The sequence below is a fragment of the Lethenteron reissneri genome, chromosome 22 (assembly GCF_015708825.2).
Source record: "Lethenteron reissneri isolate LAM-NWPU_2019-01 chromosome 22, ASM1570882v1, whole genome shotgun sequence".
NCBI lineage: Eukaryota > Metazoa > Chordata > Hyperoartia > Petromyzontiformes > Petromyzontidae > Lethenteron > Lethenteron reissneri.
The window spans coordinates 3,088,985-3,108,436 of record NC_083800.1 but is presented as its reverse complement, the minus strand read 5'-3'; the positions used below and the strand labels follow the sequence as shown (position 1 = coordinate 3,108,436).

General features: G+C 43.5%; 1 protein-coding gene across 4 annotated transcripts; it reads right to left on the bottom strand.

Annotated features, from left to right (window-relative positions):
* Positions 1-473: 473 nt before the first annotated feature.
* On the bottom strand, positions 474-18,564 carry BRD8 (bromodomain containing 8). Of its 4 annotated transcripts, none has more exons than XM_061556354.1 (25): positions 18,530-18,564; positions 16,908-17,004; positions 15,541-15,610; positions 15,012-15,061; positions 14,559-14,681; positions 14,371-14,451; positions 14,222-14,286; positions 13,971-14,104; positions 13,143-13,343; positions 12,223-12,343; positions 11,497-11,670; positions 11,034-11,305; positions 10,220-10,474; positions 9,465-9,986; positions 8,697-9,140; positions 7,942-8,041; positions 7,202-7,245; positions 6,628-6,803; positions 5,045-5,137; positions 4,809-4,877; positions 4,402-4,579; positions 4,061-4,165; positions 3,572-3,671; positions 3,171-3,215; positions 474-1,589 (listed from the first exon to the last, which is right to left on the bottom strand). In XM_061556354.1, coding segments are annotated over exons 1-24 (3,498 nt in total). In that variant the 5' UTR covers positions 18,552-18,564; the 3' UTR covers positions 474-1,589; positions 3,171-3,213. The 4 variants fall into 4 exon arrangements, with proteins under 4 accessions (XP_061412338.1, XP_061412335.1, XP_061412336.1 ...); XM_061556351.1 differs by having other exon boundaries at positions 3,576-3,671; XM_061556352.1 differs by having other exon boundaries at positions 3,576-3,671; positions 11,497-11,625.
* Between the last annotated feature and the right edge of the window lie 888 nt (positions 18,565-19,452).

Here is a 19,452-nt window from a genome sequence, read left to right as displayed (position 1 = left end):
TTCTTAAGTCTTTCGGTAGTCACGTAGACCCAAGAATAAGAATTTCTGTCGTCACGAATGCTTTAGGTCAACAAATTTTACTTACCATGCTGTTCAGGACAGGTCGGTGAATATACATTTCTGTCTCACCAACTGCTGGGGATCAAAACATGGGTGCATCTGTCCACTCTCGTTACTTATTGTCAGCAAAGCAGTGCTCCGTTGAAGAAACCATGCAAATGTAGACCAAATATTTGTAGACATTAACCAACTTGTAAACGAGGGTAAAACATACTCCACTGCAAGAGAGGTAATGAATATCAAGGTCAAATGGGGGCCTTCACCTAGCATAAATATCAAATGGACACAATCTATCCACAGGTTTTAGAAAATCTAAAAACAAAGAATATACTTTCTGGCTCAATTTTTATAACCAATAAGCACGCCAATATGCAAAGTGTTACCAATGAAGTTATTCAACACACACATTAGAATGCAACATTTATTTTATCCAACGTTCAGTACACATTAAGCATATACATTTTTCAAATAAACACAAAACAAATTTACACCATTTCAACAATATAAGCATCTCAACATCACAGCCTTGTCTCTCTTCTAATGGTCCTCTCCAAATGTAAGACTTAAAAAAAACATGTTCTGTACAAAACCTTAAAACTACAATACATCATACGATATTAGAAATAACAAAAAAAATCGCTGGCTGGCACGTGGGGGTGGGGGCATCACCATCATCCCACAGCGTCGAGCGTGGTTGGTGCGTACTGACGTCATACAACCCAAGCTCGACCCCGGGCTGTGAATCCGGCGCAAATGCGAGGGCAGTGCTCGTTAACATGAAACAAAATATACATTCTCCCTTTCCCCTGGCCGATACTCAAAAGGGGCGGAGAAAACACATCGTAAAATATCTGCATGCCAAAATGAACGCGAGCATCTCCAGCTACGTTGTGACAATGATTAATGACTGTGGTAACATTCAAGATAACATTATGGTCTTGTGGTTACATATTTAGAGCACTATCCAGCTTAACAAAGCATTGGGAATACAGCCAGTCAGTGGCTTAAAACATGTATCTATTATAGTTGAACTGTCACAAGTACATTTGTCTGATACCTACCAATGGATACAGAATTTAATCAAATGTTGATGCTGTTGAAAATATCATGTGGGAAATGTAACTTTGCTAATTTGTAATATTGTAATGTCAATCAGTATGTAATGAACAATACGCATAGAATTATTAGTCAAAGATGTTTGCGATGAATGTTTGCGATGAATGGTTGCTCCACAGCTCTGACAATTTACAATTATCTGTGAACAATTTGAACCTACAATGCAGATTTTTCCTCACGGGTTAAAACCTAGTGGGCTAAAATTAAGTTTCAAGACCAAGTGGCTAACCGTTGCCAAGGCCGTACACATACGATAGAGGAAACTAAGTGAGAACTTGGCCTTTGTCCTTTTCGTGATGGCCTGGTGATGAACATCCACCAGCTGCGGGTAAAACAGTGACGAGCATCCTTCCCTACTTCTTCATCTTCATGTCAGCCTCAATGGCAGACCGCCGCCCCCTCGTGCCCACATCCTGGACAGAGAGTCATTGGCAAAGGTCAAGTATTACCTTTGCAAACACCACTTGTGCGGTGTAACACTCTCGCTTTTAAAAGTGCCGTACAAAACAAAAAGCATAATATCACACTCATACAAAATATACTTAAGCACAACACACAATCACTCTCAAATTGTTCTCGGCAAGGTAAGGTAATATACCCTTTTTACCCGGTAAAAGGGTAAAAAAGTGTCGACATGCCAAGGGGTAAGGTAAAGGGTAGGGTAAATGTAGCGCGAAGTATTACCCGGTAAATACCTTGTTTACCGCTCGCTAAAAGCTCCGTGGCGCAGTCCGTGGCCTCCATTTAAAATTGAAATCATTGAGAGTATTCTATATGAATAAAGCGCTCTACCTAACATTTACCTGTTATAAACCTTTTTTCATGTGTAGTACCCCAGTAATTACCCTGTAATCGGGTAATTTGTAACAGGTAGGGTAAAGGTAGGCTCGTTGCTTTTGACCTTTTACCTTACCTTGCTAAAGGGTAAAAGGTAAGGGTAGAGTGATTATATTGTGGTAAGGTAAAAGGTAGGGTGGTAAAGGTAGGCTCGTTGTTTTTACCTTTTACCTTATCTTGCCGAGGCCTACTCTCAAATACAGTATATATCGATACAATAAGCCGCCTTTCACCATTAATTGGTGGTGACGCTATCACTATGCTTGCGCCAGGCTAGATGCACTTAGGGACCACATGAAGTCTGAAAGGCTCACTGGCAGGTCATGGGATAGACCCGTTATGGGTTAACGGATTGAGATGACCAAAGATGCACCACCTGTGCTTCCCAGTGTGATAACTTCCTGTGCCTTTGCCACCCGGTGCTCTGCTCGTTGCTGTGAGTGTTGCTCCTCTGTCCTCCATTGTTGTTGGAAGGCAATTGCCTCCAACTACCTAATTGCACCCTTCACAAGCCTCCTCCAGAGGTTGATTATCAGCCAGTCCAATCAGCTCCACATTCTTTTGTAACAAGTCAGCCCATCTCTTCTCTAGCCTGAGCCATGCCTGTTTAGCCCGCTCAATCTGGCCAAACAGAAGCTGCGTGGGCAGCCAATAGCTGAGCATGTGGGCTTCATGACCCAGCCAATGAAGCCTTGCCTGCCAGAGCTCATTAATGGGACTGTGGCTAAATCTTTTCAAGATCTGGAAGCTCCTCACACAAATCAAGTCTGGTTGAACCGAAAAGGGATCATAGGTAGGTCAGCCACAATATTTCAAACCAATGCAGATGTTCCTTTAAAAGGGTCCATGTTTCGTAACCAGTGGCCAAAAATACTTATAGCTTTGTATGCAGAAATAGGCCAGGTAGCTGCCACACAGCGTTGAAAAGAAATGTCACTCGACTAGAGCTGGTCATATAAACACACAGTCCAGGACTAGAAACGCCTCCATTCTCTTCACATGGAGAGTTGAAGGGGAAAAGTATTTGAGGCCATCAAATACCCAGGTAAGTACTTTGTTTTAGTGGGGCTGATGATAAAAGCCCATAAGCATGCACACATTGCATGCTCACACACACAGTGACTAACAGATTATCGTGAACACAGGTGCATACTTACAAATAAGGACAGCAGGAATGCAGGAGAGCCCATACTGAGGATGTCCTGTGACGAAAAAAACGACAATATTTTATAGGACGTCCAGCAAAGTTGGTATAATGTTAGGTAAAAAAACATGAATTAAAATCTTTGCTCCAGCAGCTTGTGCCTCAAGCATTTCAGAATATATTGCTGCAACGCCAAGGAGAAGGGAATGAGAGAATTATTGGAATCATTCAAGACTTGACAAAGCATTTTTTTCCGGCTTTCGGTTATGTTAAGGCAAAGACGGCGAGTTACATTTAATTTGCAACTCCATGATGCGTAGCTTAATTGCAAAGCAAAAAAACCAAGAGAATTAAGAAACTGAAGCGAAAAATCGAAGCACAAAAAATGCATTGTATTTGATCGTGCATAATTACAAACATGTGGTTGCGTCAGACTGCCACCCCTGCTACTGGTCATGGAGAAAGCCGACGCTCGCGAGACGGCAAACCTGTGAGACAGTGTCTGCGCATGCACCTGTGTGCGACACACACAACCCACGCTTAGCGCATCGATATCCAGACACACGCACAAGCTGTCGATCTCGCACAAGCTCACAACACACACACACTCCACGCCTGTCCGTCCCCCCAGCACCAGCCATGGGTCCATCCGCTCACTCAGCTGCCCTTATATTTTACAACCCAGACTTCCAGGGCGCACATGCATTTGGCTGCAAAGGAGCATTTCATGAAGGCAACATAAAAAGTGGTGGTGAAAACAAAGGCACAATTGAGTGTTTGTCGCTACGAATTTTGAAACGTTCAAAAGAAAAAATGCTGCTGTCTGAGGAAAAACATGTTTGGCAACAGGATTATTTTTCATTCAAGGATTCGTCAGATGTTTGCGATCACACTCATGCATACCTTCTCCAGGGACTCTTGCTTCTTGGCTGGGTCTCGACCCCGCAGAACCTTAGCGCCCACACTCGATTCTGACGTCTGCATAATCAGCTGGGTCGCCAGGAATTGCTGCTCGAAAAAAAGTGAGAATGGATATTTAGCAGTTTTTATAACAAACCTAATGCTGCAACAAAAGATGGACTTAAAAGAGACCATCAATCCATAAAAATACAAACATCCCATTTATAAACAATGCCTTGAACTCAATACACTGGCAGATTTTGTGTGATCTTTACACATTTTGTTTCCTCCAGCTGTACGCGAACCCACCGCACGCAGCGGACGAGCCGGTCGCGCGTCACTACCTGCACATGCTCCATGACATCCCGCTGCATCTCCACGGCCATGTGAAACACGTCGTGGTCCGAGCTGTTGTACATTATGGCGTTCTGGAACATGAGCATGACGTCACGCTGGAACTCGGCCGTGGTGCGGATTGCGCCATTTTCAATGTTCTTCTTGATGGTCGACAGGTCCATAGGCCTGGGGGGTGCAGTCCATCATGTGAAAATAATTTAGAACATTGCACGGACGAGTATGTATTCAAATGCGAGCAAAACTCATGTTGGAATAAGCATTTGAAGACATTTGTAAACAGAAAATGCGTTTGATGGCTTTGTGAGAAATGTGATGCGAGAGGATATATATGATGCTAATTCAGCAGCAATTTTATTCGGGTACAATCTGCTTTTCAAAACATGTGCAAGCGCACCTGTGGACTATGGAGTGATAGCCAGGGGCAATGTCGTTGGTCACCGGTTGTAAGAAAACGTTGGCATACCTGAAAAAAAGGACACATTGAGAGTCAAAATAAAAATCGTCGATGCATCATTTTGTAGGTGCAAGATATGTAAAGATATTCATAGGACACAGCCCACAACTATATTGGAAAATGAGCACATGCTTAGAAAGTTGATTAAACATAATTGTTTTGATAAGCACACTTACTTGTGGTTGGCCGCTGCCCGCCAAACCAGCATGATGGACTTTTTCCAAATTTTCTGAGCTTGGAGTGCTTCTGGATCTTCACTGCCAATGGAGCTAAACAAAATAACAAGCACGTCACGATGCGTCAGCAGAAAGAAACGAAGACCATGTCATCTAAACATCTCGATATTCTCCCAGAAAGGACCAAGGCTTTGTACAAGGCAAATGTGTTTTTTTTCCATAAAGATGAATATACAGTAAAACCTTGGATTGCGAGCATAATTCGTTCCGGAAACGTGCTTGTAATCCAAAGCACTCGTATATAAAAGCACTCGTATATCAGTTGTGATCACGTGGCGCTCGGCAGACAAAGCGTATACACGTACTACTCGTATTGCAAGACCTCGCTCGTTTATCAAATTAATATTTATTTTAAAAAATTGCTCGTCTTGCAAAACACTCGCAGACCAAGTTACTCGCAATCCAAGGTTTTACTGTACATCCTCCTGTTATAAAATAGTAACATTAAACAAGCTGTATTCTTTAAGGTCTTAATGTGTCCATTAAAAAAACAATAACAAATAGCAACAAAAGAATGATGTGAATTGGATCATTTACAGCCCTCTTTGTTCATCCACTGCAGGATAAAGGCCTCCCCCATATCATGGGAGTTGTTTGGCCAGACATTACTGAGCTGATCATTGCCGGTCGGTTAAGGTAATTTACAACATTACCACCGATTAAATCTGCTGTAGAATCGTCCATGCAGCCCAAAACACTGATTTACTAAGTTAAATATGTAAACCGTACTTAGCATGGCATGAATTACATGATGATAGTGGCTCCCAAGAGCAGTCAGGAGTTCGTTGCCAGGCTCAGAAGCGACGTGGTTGTGGAAGCACTCCAGACGATGGCATCAAGGCCCTGGGCTGGAACCCGAAAGAGGTTAAGCTGAATTTTAGAGATTTCTGCATCGCAACAAGCTCCTGACCACTCCTAGAAACTACGCTCATCAAATTAGTTAAATCCGTGTGTGTTGAAAGTGCGTATATTTTAACAGTGGGAATGTAATAATTGAAATTTCACCCACAGGTGGCTGAGTGACTAGAAAGAGGAAGAAACATTGAGCTCACAAAAATAAAATTCTGCGTTCAAATCCAGGAAGCCACCTGTTATTAAAACCAGGTTCTTAAATATAGAACGTTGATGCTCTCAGCCAGGGGAGCGATGACTGCACACAAAAACACTAACACAATAAATGTGGTGCTGCATTTGATTTGGGTAAAGTACCCCCCAAAATATAGTTTCTCATGCAATCAACATTTCCCTCAGTGCCAAAGCAGGAGGAGAAGTGTGCCTCCTACTGTGTGTATCAGAGGTCACCTGAATGGATTTCACAGGTAGCTCTATAGTATCCGCTTCCAAGGACCGTTCTCTAACACAAAGGTTCACCGCTGCTCTGAGTGACATCTGAACGGATGCTACATTTCATGACACCATACCGATAGCACAAATGTCATAAACTTACGGGGAAAATATCTAAAAAATTAACAATGTTACAGTGGTGTGGAGCTGTGGTGATGGTGGGAGTGAGCGAGACGTACAACTGCGAGGAGGCAGGGCTGTTGGGCACCGAGTCGGTGAGGCTGGTGGAGGGCATGTGCAGCGTGTTGTGCATGCTGGAGCCGTCCTCGCTCTCACTGGCTCCATGCTCCATCACCTCCAGAATGTCCGTCTCGCTACGCTCCTCCTCGATGCTACCGGCCTCGCTGCCCACCTCCTGCGCGCAGGTGATAGCCACCCCCAAATTTCATTATTCATCATCAATATCAATTTATCATCATCATCATCACTTTGCTTGGACAGCCGAGGTCCTTTACGTTTATCCGTGAGGACCTCTGCGTCGGCCCTCGTTCCCAAGTCTCAATAACAGCAACAGGGGAGGAGTCAAGGCCAATTTGATGTATCCAGGATGACGGCAGCGGCGAGGTCTTGACCGGGTCGGTGAGGGACGTCTCCCTAATCTGATGTAAATGGTGCGCTTCGGGGCTTTAGAAGCAGAAGATCGTTGCAATTATAAAAATATGGGGTGGACTCCACGTCACAGCAAGAGTAGCATTATTCACGTACACCCAATGTAGTTAAGCGATGCGTGTGTGGCTTGTCAACTTTGTTCACCTTTTGCTGCAGTTTCACAATCTTTTTGACCATGCTTCTTTTATCTGTAAAAGAATACAGAGAATTAAAAGCTGATGTTCTATTTTCACACGTAAAAGTATTAAGCACTTATCTACATGATTTGATACTGTCAAGAGTCACAGCAAAAGTGCACCGTGTTATTTAAACAGAAGCATCTCCTGGTGGGATTAAACAAGCCTGGCTTTAACTAAATAAACCGAGAAACAACGAAAACAAAAAAAACAGAATGATAAAAAAATTCATTTAATGTAGGATAAATCAATTTCCCATAAGTCAATGGGCGTTATATTGATATTATAACGCAAAAAAACATTATCCTTGAAATTTGCTTAATGAAAAAAATGCGAGTGACCAATAGCTTTCCAAGCTCTTATGACTTTCCTAAAATCAAGAAACGTATTAACTATATAACACGTAGCCTTTAGTGACCAATATAATGATTCAGCAATGATTTGTGGGTCAGATCGTGCAAGTTAACTGACGTCACCTGACGTTTTGGGCTTGTGCTCAGAAACTGGGTTTTAAAATGCATATTTATACTTTGCATGATTAAAAAGCTGTGGAGCAATTTAATGCATGTATTGTTTGGGTCGAGAATTAATATCCATAGATTTCCATTGATGCATTTTTACAGCTCCAAGCTACAGTGATAAAAGATTGCAAATGTACGGATCAAAGTTGTGGAGTATATCGCCACGCGGTAAGGGATGGTAGCTCACTTGGGCGGCCTGGCTTCCTGCGTATGCCCAGCGGAGTGTCTTCGCTTGGTACCTTGGAGCTGGTGCTGCTCGCTGGAGAGGCTGGATCAGAAGGCACTGCCTGTGCCAACACAACATGGCGTACGATCATAAAGTTTACGCATAACCAGGTGAATACACTTATAGGAAGTTTTAAGCCTCTTTGTTTTAGCTCGCTAAACCTTAAGCCACACAGAGTTAGGGAAACGCAGGCTGGAAAAGCATCGTTCACTTGGTAAAGGTAGTCTTAGACCAAGCTTTCTCCGATAGCCGAGGAAAGCAATTAGCGGTTGGCACAAATGTGTCAGCTACTTTGTTTTTGCATAACAAAAATGTAATCCATATCAAAAGACAATTATAAAAAATAAATTTCAGGGCTCAACTAAGTGGTCTGCTAAATATAAAAAAAAGTCTCGTTTAAAAATACTTTAATAGCCCTTTGTCAATCCTATGCTGGATGAAGGCCCCCTTTTATCAATTTCAACCATGGGAGTTGTTTGACCGTACGTCACCACCCTGGTCAGTGTGAGTTAGTAAAGGTGGGGCTCAGAGCCAGTTGAGACATGTGAGCCATGAGATTCAATACAAAACTCACCGGCGGTTTCATCACACAGTGCTACCAATTTCCTTTAGTCGGTATAATCTTTCGTCCAATGGATATATTCTCATGAAATAAAATTACGATCACTTAATCTGTACTTATGCAGCGACATTGGGCGGCAGTCCTGGATTCTTGCCTGCTCTTGCTTGGTCCCCTCCGGGTCTGGCTCGTCCTTTTTCACAGTCACCTCGTCGTCCTCCTCTTCTTCGGGAACAATGTCTGGAATCTGGTGCGTCTCCACCTCCTCTGAAACCTCAGTCGTGCCCTCACGCTTGTTTTCTACATCAACAAGGGGCTCAGTCTGTGCCGTCGCCTCCAGGTTAGGCTGCTCATTTTTCCTCTGTTCAACATCCTCAACCACGCCCTCCGTAGCTGGGTCTGCAGCTTGGATCTCCGTTTCATCTTTGGGTTGAGTTACAGGCGAGGTCGGCTGTGGGGACGTGTGTGCCTGGACTTTGGGTGATGCCAATTGCTCAGCCGGGGGATCAGCTGCTTCACACTTGACCTGGGGAACCGGTTCCACGGGTGGAGATAGTTTTGCCGCTTCGACTGCTATTTCTTCCTTTACCTCGGGAGGCGGCTGTAAAAATACAAACATAATTTAGTTCTTTTCAAAACTATCACTAGGTTCCAAAACTCTGAGCAGGATCCTGCACTAAAGGTTTGGCTAACTTCATTTTAAAACGAAATCCTGCATGTAGCAGGAACCCAGAGTGCCCTTTAAAAAAACCCATACATATGCAGAGATAACAAAAACCCACACCGTCATCTCCTGGTCACCTGTGCGTTGCAACAAAATTTTACTGTCTGTGGTTAAAATACAGCCAGGATTTTTTTTATGCCAAAACAAACTCAAGAACACGAGCAAACACTTGTGGATACAAAAAAAAAGTGAAACAGGTACCATAAAGGGCTGCACCAGACTTGGCTTGAGCTCTTCTTGGTTGGGTGTGGGCAAGGGCGTGGGTGAAGTATCACGTGCAGGTGTGGACATCGGGGTGGGCATCGGGGTGGGCAAGGGTGTGGGCATGGGTGTGGACATCAGGGTGGAAATGGGTGTGGCCATTGGGGTGGGCATGGGTGTGGCCATCGGGGTGGGCATGGGTGTGACCATTGGTGTCGGCATGGAGGTGGCCACGGGGATGACTATGGGGGTGGCCACGGGGGTGGCCACGGGGGTGGCCACGGGGGTGGCCACGGGAGTGGCCACGGGAGTGGCCACAGGAGTGGCCACAGGAGTGGGCACAGGAGTGGGCACAGGAGTGGGTATGGGCAATGGTGTAGATGTTGGTATGGGAGTAGATATGGGAGTGGAAATCGGAGTGGGCATGGGAGTGGGCATGGGAGTGGGCATGGGTGCAGGCGTTTCAGGTGGAGTAGAAAATATCTCCTCCGCCATTCCTTCTTCCTCCTGAGCAATCTGAATCTGCAGCAAAAAAAAACACAGCAACATTCACAACTGCTATTACAAATGTTTATGTTGCAACTGTATACATTATACAAATGTAAGTTACGTAAACTATTTAATACAAAGCTGATTTTTTACAAAAGTGTTTGTTCTGCACACACTCGTCTGCTCATGGTGTATAATGTAATAATTTTGTGTACAAAGTCCATGGCAATGCAATTTTAATGATGCCAGCTGCATCGGAGACGTACTTCCGGATGAGATGGGGGGCTCTGCTCCTCTAACAATGCCTTCTCCTCCTCACTTCCAAGGGGAATATCAATGTCCTGCTCCCCATCCTCCATCTCGCCGAGCACATCCCCATCCCCATCGCCCATCGCCGCGTCCTCCGCTTGAGGCACGAGTGCCTGCTGCAGAGACTCCACCACCACCTCCTCCACTTGCGGCTGTTCGGTCAAAACCTCCGCTAGTGGCTGAACTTCGACCCTCGCTGCCTCTGGCACCACCTGCTCAAACGCACAAGACATTGGCAGCTCTTGCACTTGGCCAACAATATAACACTGGTCAACAACAACAAAAAATTCTGGCCTGGACTTTTGCAGCTGTTTTAGACTAATTTCAGGGTGCTGATTCCAAATCTGATCTCAGATTTGCTCTATCACATCTCATTTTTATGCTATCGGCATACCCCATTTTCATTGATTTTACCCGAAATGAACTCTGTCACTTATGATTGCAAGTTGTTGCGAGTCAGTAACAATATGGTGCTGTATTTTTAGGATAGTGTGTTTATAATATCATTTCATGTAGATATCCACATTTATTTAATATTTTTCTTCTGCAGTTATTATTGAAAATGCAATATTTGATATCTCAAAAACCTGATGTGATAGACAAAAACTGATGCCAGATTTGGAATCAGCACCCCAAAATTACATTAAAACCGTTGGAATGCCTCATGCCAGAAAAAGTGTGTTGACCAGTGTAATCCATGCCAAGATGGATTCATGAAGAGCCTTTTATAGCTAAGACGACAATCTCAATGTGATTAGATATGACACTGACCTCAGCCTTGGGAAGCGCAGGGGGAGCGAGTTCGCTTTTCGGCTGTGGAATAATTTCCTCTGCCAATGTCACTGCTGGCTCAGATGCTGCTGCTGTGGCGTCCGTCGTCAAAGCGGCCGCATTAACTTCTTGGGGCGCCATTTCGGCGGCAGGAACCTCCGCCGCCGGAGGGGCCGTGACAACGGCAACGTGCGCATTGCTCTCGCAGGGAAGCAACAGCCTTTGTCCCACGACGGTGACGCTCATTTGTACATCGCTTTCATTTGCCAAGACTGAAATACACGGCGAAGAATGAGGAACAATTGTAAAAGGGAAACCCGAAAAATTAGAGAATTCAAAGATAACGTGAATTCAATAACCATGAAAAAATAACTCAGCCATTAAAAAAAAATTAACTGCCATTGTAAAAAAAATCACAATTTACAAATGTGCAAAAACATACATTAGAAATGCAATATTTTACCTTTGCCTGCTTCCTCCTGAGCTTGTTTCAGCACCGGACTGGGCTCAGGAATCTCCGGGATCCTGAGTGCAACCGCAGGCGCTTCCATTGGCGGTGTCTGGAAAACGGCGATTGCTGCAGGAATTGGCACTGCAGACAGCCCAGATTCCAGCAGTTTGGACAGAGTTGGTGCCACTGGATTATGAAAGGAAAAAGACCAAAAAGTGTAACCGACCAATAATAATCTAATCTTTACTTTATCAAGCGCCTTTCATATCAAACTATCTCAAAGCGCTTCATGTAAAATTTATTAGAAATGCTCAAGTATCGCTAAAATGTAATCGAAATGGAGTAAAAACCAATAATAACTACACTTGTGATATAGATAGAATACAAACTACGATAAAATCCAATAATTACACTCAAAGCATAGGTAAAACCCTTGCCAAGGGATTGCTAAACAGCTCGCATATGTTATACTATTTCTCAGTATCCTAATAAGATGCTAACAGCCCTCCAAACCTTTTGCACAACAATGAAATAACCGAGAAGTAAACTTCATATGTTTTAATGTCAACATGTAAGTGTGTGATGATGAGCTGGAACCAAATAATGCAGAAGAATAAAACATCTACAGGCGTTGCAAGGTAAGAGCTCCAACTGACGGCACAGAGACGAAGAAGCAGAGGAATTTGTGCAATGTGTCAGTGACAAAATACGAAGTGTGTGGTGCACTGTTGTGTTCACCTGCAGATGGAGGGCCAGGTGTTATGGTAAGGATAGGGGATGGGGTGATGGGCATTTCATGAAGAGGAACAGTATCAGCTTCAATGCCCGTTTCTGCAAAAGTGCCCTCACCACACTTTTCCTAGACATGGCAACAAAGACAAAGACGTGGGGTGTTTAGCTAAATGAATTGTTCAGACAATTTCTGTCGTGAGCATATATTCAGGTGAGCATTGCTCACGAGGGGTTGGAAGTGCCAACACCAGAAGCAGACATTTTTGTATCCCTCATGCTGATGTTGATGAACACACCAGGAACTAATTTCAGGCCGAAACAGCTAAGTGGAGACCAAGGATGCATGCAGATACCACTTGCCACTGGTGATCAAGTTTGTAACACAGTGTGCAATGTGCCAAATTGGCATAGTAGGGGGCACAGATGGTGCATCGGCCAGTCATCTCAGTCAGTCAACCCACGGCACCTGGGTCCGTCCCGTGAACTACTAGCAGGCGTTCGACACTTCACGTGGCCTTTATGTGCACATAGCCTGGCACAATCGCCGTGGTGACGTCACCGCCACTTAGTGTCGAATGGCGGTTGTTCTTGTTGTTAATGTGCCACCATCTCCCACGATATATGTCAAAAGCTTGATTTAGCTTAATCAAGAGTTACAAAAGTGCCATAACATTTCCCATATTTTCGTAATAGCTATGAGGTTAAACAGAATATAAAAAAAATAAGAAACTACAGTATCAGTAGTATACAAAGAAAACTCATAATGTTCATCAATAACACTCCCTTATAATATAAGAGCATATCATGAGCAAGGGTCAGTGCCTCAAATGCCAACATATTTTCTATTTTTCCAGTATGCACGGCAGTGTTAATGCCAAACAAGGTGGGTTTTTTTTTTTGGTAATGAGGTGACGGTGTAACCTTACCGAGGTTACGGTGCCGAAGGATGGAATCCCGTTTTTACGCAGAAGCTCAGTCAGCGGCGACTGTGGGGGGCTCGGTTTCTGTACATCTATGGTTGCTGCTTTCTTTGCTAGTGAATCGTCAATCCCAGGCACCGCAGTGGGAGTCGAAGTCACAGGAGATGAAACTGCTGGTGTCGTCACCGCAATGCCACCCAAAGGAGGCTGAATGAGAACAAAGAAACGCTGTTAGATTCTTGTTTCAAATCATCATCAGCCATGATCAGTCCACTGCAGGATGAAAGCTTCTTCAAGATGTCGCTATCTCTCACGGTTCTGCAATATAACAATCCACTCAGCACTTGCTGCACAGGAGCTGATATCATCGCTCCATCATCTTGGTGGAAGTCCTCTCAGGCGTGTTGCCTACTTCCGGCTTCCGTCCGTCTCAACCACTGGCCATCATCCCCTTCTTGCGACGTATTCTTCCCAAGCCCACTTACTTTTCTAAACAGTTGTTTTGAAAACTACTTGCGAAGTCAGCATTTTCAAATACAAGTTTATTGTTAATGTTTATAAATATTTCCAAGTTATTATTCAAGTATCTCCTTGGTACATGCAGTTATCATTTTCTAAAGCGAAACCATTTTGGGAAAATGTGCGTTTATTTTAGATATTATTTCACGGCAATAATATGTTCGACCTCATTTCACTTACCACATTTTGGAAGGTGGCACTACCTTAAAACTGTTCAAGCATTAATTTACGATGTGATACCACAAGAACAAGAGTTAAGTAGCTTATCAACTCAAACCGAACGTATTTTACAGTTCCAATAAAGAATGTTCTTACTTGTGCCATAACCACGTCACTTCCGGAAGCCACGTCAGAGCTTGGAGAGTCGAGGCCAGAAGTTGTGGGATCTGCTGACAAGGTACGAATGCTAGCCAATGGTCTCTTGGGGGCATTTTTGATTGCCATGCGAGCTGTGAATAGCAGACACCAGAATGCATTGTTGTATTAAATGGGTACAAAACCTTCACACAAAAAGTAAACGTTTAAAAAGCTTTTGCTAATGTGAAAATCAGTTTTTCACTCATTACCTTGATATGCTTCTTCTACAGCTTTCCTTTTCGCTTCCGCCTCTTCTTCATCTTGTTTCTTTCGACTGCAAATACAATCCGATTATTGTCACAAAACTAAACTGAGGCGGAGTGTATTCATATTAAAGACATGATAAGTAAAAACTCACGCGACAATGTCGTTCCAGATTTCATGCAGATTATGGTCCAACTGCCCGTTCTGAACCAGTTCCAATTCATGTTTTAATTTTCTGTGGGGTAAAAAGAAAATCAGTCCACCGCACACCATGCTAACAAAAATGAGAATCCGTGTGTAATGGTGGTGGTATAGGTTGGAGTGTCTGAAAGCAGTACACACTTGTATCGTTCTTGTATGTCGCGAATGCTTTTTGTTAGCTCTTCAATTCGTTCAACGGTGAGCTTCTTAACGATCACATCTTCAATGGTTTCCACCACTTCTCCACGCTCACCCCTCTTGCGCCTGCCATTCAACAGTTCAATGATTTCAGTCAATATCAAAACTGGCAAAGTCCATGCATCCTTCACTTCGTTGTTTGCACTAAAATTATTCTGTCTGTCTTGAACACAATTCATGTAAATATCACCGATGACTGACCAATACACACGCATTATGGTGACACAAGTGGCCTCCAATCAGGTAACCCCGGATGCCGTGGAATGCCTTACATAAGTACAATTGTAGCTCATTTCTTTTTTTAAAACGCCATACAAAAGATGCAAAATGTAAACATTTAAAACTACAATGTAAACATGTGCCAACTATTTTCAAGAATGGGAAAAATAGTCTTACTTAGGTGTCTCTGTAGTTTCCAGTAGTTCAGAATACTGAGATGCACAGTGCTGCGGAAAGGAAATAAAATGTTACTTCGAAGTGTAAAAAAGAACAAAGGGAATGCAAATTCTCAAAGAACAAATTTACATATAAACAAATAAAGGTGGAGTGTAACTCAGAGGTCGCAACCGGGTACCCGATACCCGTACCCTACCCGATACCCGGCTACCCGTACCCGGCCGGCTACGGGTACCCGTTTGCGACCCTGGTGCGGCCGGGTACGGGTACGGGTAGGCCGTGAGTCACTGGTGAGTAACCGTTTGTCACTCATTTCCCAACGTCTTGTCTCTTCTCACAATTCAAGTTCCTAGAATCAACCCACCCGCGCCTGCAACATGGCTTCATCCCAGACGTCGCAATCAGGTAACCGATACCCGTACCCTACCCGATACCCGGCTACCCGTTTGCGACCCTGGTGCGGCCGAGTACGGGTAAGGAATCAAAACCCGTTTGCGACCTCTGGTGTAACTATGGCTGCAAGTCTCACCTTTTGTGAGAACCAGTCTGGAGGCCTCCCGGGTTCTGCAAACGGCTTGATTGCTCGACTTACGGAGACCCTGTTTCACACACAACCAGTCAAGCATGTAAGGACACACAACATTATTTTATTTGAATTATCATGTACCGTACACACTGGTGGATGAGGGCCTCTTCACGCAGTCAGGGTTATTTGATCCAACTTCACTTTGCTGGTCAACATGAATTGTAAAGCGTAGATGTCGGAGCATAGTGGAGTACAACAATGGTTTGTCAATTTAACACGTTGGCTTTCGCTAACAATATCATCCATAATATAGGTTTTATGGGTTAGATCGCGTAAGTATAAATGTGTCGTTAAACCCGTCAACACCTGACACAGCCAATTAGTAAGGTTTGTCACGTAAACAGAACATGACAATCCATTACTAGTAGAGCACACCAGTGTGTTGGAGAGCAAATCCGCAACATTTAAAATCGGCATGTTCCATTTAAGTGATAAACCTTACTAATTGGGTGATGGCGGGTTTAACGACACATTTATATTGACGCTATCTAACTAAAAAAACTATATTATTTACTACTACAATGAGCCAAGAATCTCTGTGTGTCCCGTGCGTGACGTCACTCCACATCGGCCAGCCCCCCTCATTAATACTCATGAACAGTATTCTTTGGTTCTTTCGGTAAAGTCACGTACATAGAAAACTAATAATAATAAAGTGAATAAAAATTGTCACTCCACATGGGGGGGCGAGGCGCCTCCTCCCCCCTCCTCAGCGTCAACTTACAACCCTCACTACAAAGGTAGAATCCTCACATCACGCGATCTCCGTTACGCTATTGAGACATCGAAATAAAAAGGATGTCGTGATGAACAAGGGATTATAACCTTTAAATGAAATAAGTCTGTGTCACCGCGCCCTTACAAATTGCACACGAATTGATGCAATAAATATCACGTCGCGGTCTGCTTTTCGCTTGCAAGTTTCAGATTTAATTAAATACACCCGTCGTCCTTGGACGGGCAAAAGGCTGGTGAACAATGGTTTGTGCTTGCGCTTCCCTCTGCTGTCCACCAAAGCCGGCTTCATCAACACGTTCCTTAAGAGTGGGCAGGTAGGAACTTGGTTGGACAGCGCATTCGTGCACGACAGAAAGCTCGCGGTCACGTGATGCACTTCAACCAATCCGGGAGCGTACTACATGTTTGGGAGGGGCTATGCACAACAGACAAATAATCCCTGGTGGGCAGTGTGGAACTGTTGTTCCTACCTGTATACCCACCCTTATGATCATAGCCTCTAAGCCCATGACCGTAGTTACGCAGCCTCGGCTACGTGGGCTCCAAATACAATAGCATCGAATAATACAAACCAGTTTTGATCGCCACTTCGCATGACGGAGGAGGCGAGGCACAATTTTTCCCGGATAGACCACTCCTCCTGAGGCCCCACATTTTGTAGCTTGTGTTCTAACGGCAGATAAAACACAGTGAGGATTAGTGATCGTAACAAGCATGCAAAGATGCGTGAATCACTCATATGCATCGAACTGTGTTGTGGGGCATCAATAATTTTACATTCATTCAGGCTAATGGGGGAACGAATGAGACAGAATTAGACAGTACACTGAGACATGAAAGTGCCAATAAAGTGAAAACAGAACGAGACAGAATAGACGTGACGTAAAGTACTCGCAGTACAGACTACTAGAAACAGCGCGTAGACAGCTAGATAAGATACAACACATATGAGCCGATGGAGTGAAGACAGTGCATGTGACAATGCAGACCAGAAGACAACAGAACGGGGGTAGACAGTACTGTTTAAAGCGCATGAGACGGTACAAATGAAAAACAGCATGTACAAACAAGGCAGTACGGCCACAATGAGATGAGAATACACACGGAGCGGTACAAACTAGGCCCACGATACAAGGTATACAATACGTGCATACAAACGACAATATAGACCGCAAAGAGGAGACTGAACAGGGGAGAGAGTAAGTAATGACGGCTACGACAATCAGCGATGCTCTTCATTGCAAGGTCCGGGGGCTACCGGGGGCCCCCTGGTGGCCTTTCGTGCGGCCCCTGACAATACAGAAAATATAATAACAAGAGTTTTTCACCTTTTTTCTGGCAACAAAACTGAAACCTTTTTACAAACCCATTTTGACTGCAAGTATTGTGGTTAATGCAGACATGAATCCTTGTGAAAAGGTTTTCAGTTTTGTTGCCAGAAAAAAGTGGGGAAACCCCTATTATTATATTTTGGTACTGGCAAAGGAGGTCTGATGATGAATACAGAAAATGTGAAAACACTTCTTGTATGCAGGCGGTGTGACGGCCTTCGATACTCCGATGTCTTATCAGCGAAAAGTGAGGGGTCAATGTGGAGTGGTGGGGGGGTCAATTTTGGGGGGGGTGAGGGGTCAATGTAGGGGGGGGGTCACAATACATCTAGACCACCCTGTACAAACGAGACAAAATAGCCTTTACAGATGAAAGAGGGAAAATACGAGACATCCAACAAACGAGGCACTACCAATGCGTAATAAACACCTCAATGTTGTTAAATAGTTAAGGCGATTTTAAGATTTACAGCGGAGAAACCTAAGAATCGTACTCGCGCGGCTTTTGCAATAAAGCGAATTATACAGAGTAGAATTTTCCCCAAACGCTTGTACAACGTAAAGCGCTTTCCCCTAAACGACGGCGACTTAAAAACCAATTATACGCAACGGAAATAAAATTTAAAACGCGCGTAAATTCTCAGCGTTACAACGAAAAGTAAAAAATAAAAGCCTGCGGGTAGGCCTCAGCAGTACGCGCATCTGTTTAATTATATTTAAAACGCGTGACACACGCACATTTCAGTTTTTGTGTGTGAGTGTGGTGGTGGGGGGAAACAACAACCGTCTAAATAATGTAATAATTAATTAGAAATCGTAATATTTTAAAAAAGATTAAAACGCGCGAGTGCTGTGGGACTCACTGCTCGGGCCCGGGCCCGCCATGGCGAATGAGCGCGTCACGTGACTCGCTCCTCTTCATCGACAATAAACACTGCAATATACTCTTTGTTTTTTTTCGATAAAGTCACGTAGGTAAAACAATTAATAAAATAAAATACATGAAAAAACTAAATTAAATCACGACATTTCGGAGGCGACACAAGAAAAAAAGTGTTTTACCTATCTGACTTTACCGAAAAAAAACTAAAAGTATGAATCCTTGCAGTCACGAAAGCTTCAAATCTAAACACTGCAATGTTACCACCCCGCCCCCCCCCCCCCGATATTGGGTATTTGTTAAGTAAAAGTCATATTTTAAAAGATTATGTTATATATTACGGTACTATGTTACACTACACTACACACTACGATACTATACACTGCACACTACGCTACTAAACACTACACTACTATACACCACACACTCCACTACCATACATTACACACTCCACTACTATACATTATATACTACACTACTATACACTCCACTACCATACATTATACACTACTATACACTCCACTACTATACATTACACACTACACTACTATACACTCCACTACCATACATTATACACTACTATACACTCCACTACTATACATTACACACTACACTACTATACACTCCACTACCATACATTATACACTACTATACACTCCACTACTATACATTACACACTACACTACTATACACTCCACTACTATACACTACACACTACACTAATACAAACTATTATTTGGGTCTTTCGGTAAAGTCACGTCGATAGGTTCAAAGAAAATAACAAGTGTTTTTGTTATTTTCAAGTAGTTTTTGTTAATTTCTTTGAACCTATATACGTGACATTATCGAAAGACCCAAAGAATATGAATTCCTGCAGTCACGGGAGGTCTAAATCTAGATTTAATA

Excerpts from the sequence above, each read along its gene's own strand:
- BRD8 (XM_061556351.1), bottom strand. The coding sequence starts at position 18,551 with ATGGCGGGCCCGGGCCCGAGCA. Across the intron at positions 15,062-15,540 it reads CAGACTGGTTCTCACAAAAG|CACTGTGCATCTCAGTATTC; the intron begins GTGAGACTTGCA and ends TCCTTTCCGCAG. Across the intron at positions 14,682-15,011 it reads GAAACTACAGAGACACCTAA|GCGCAAGAGGGGTGAGCGTG; the intron begins GTAAGACTATTT and ends GTTGAATGGCAG.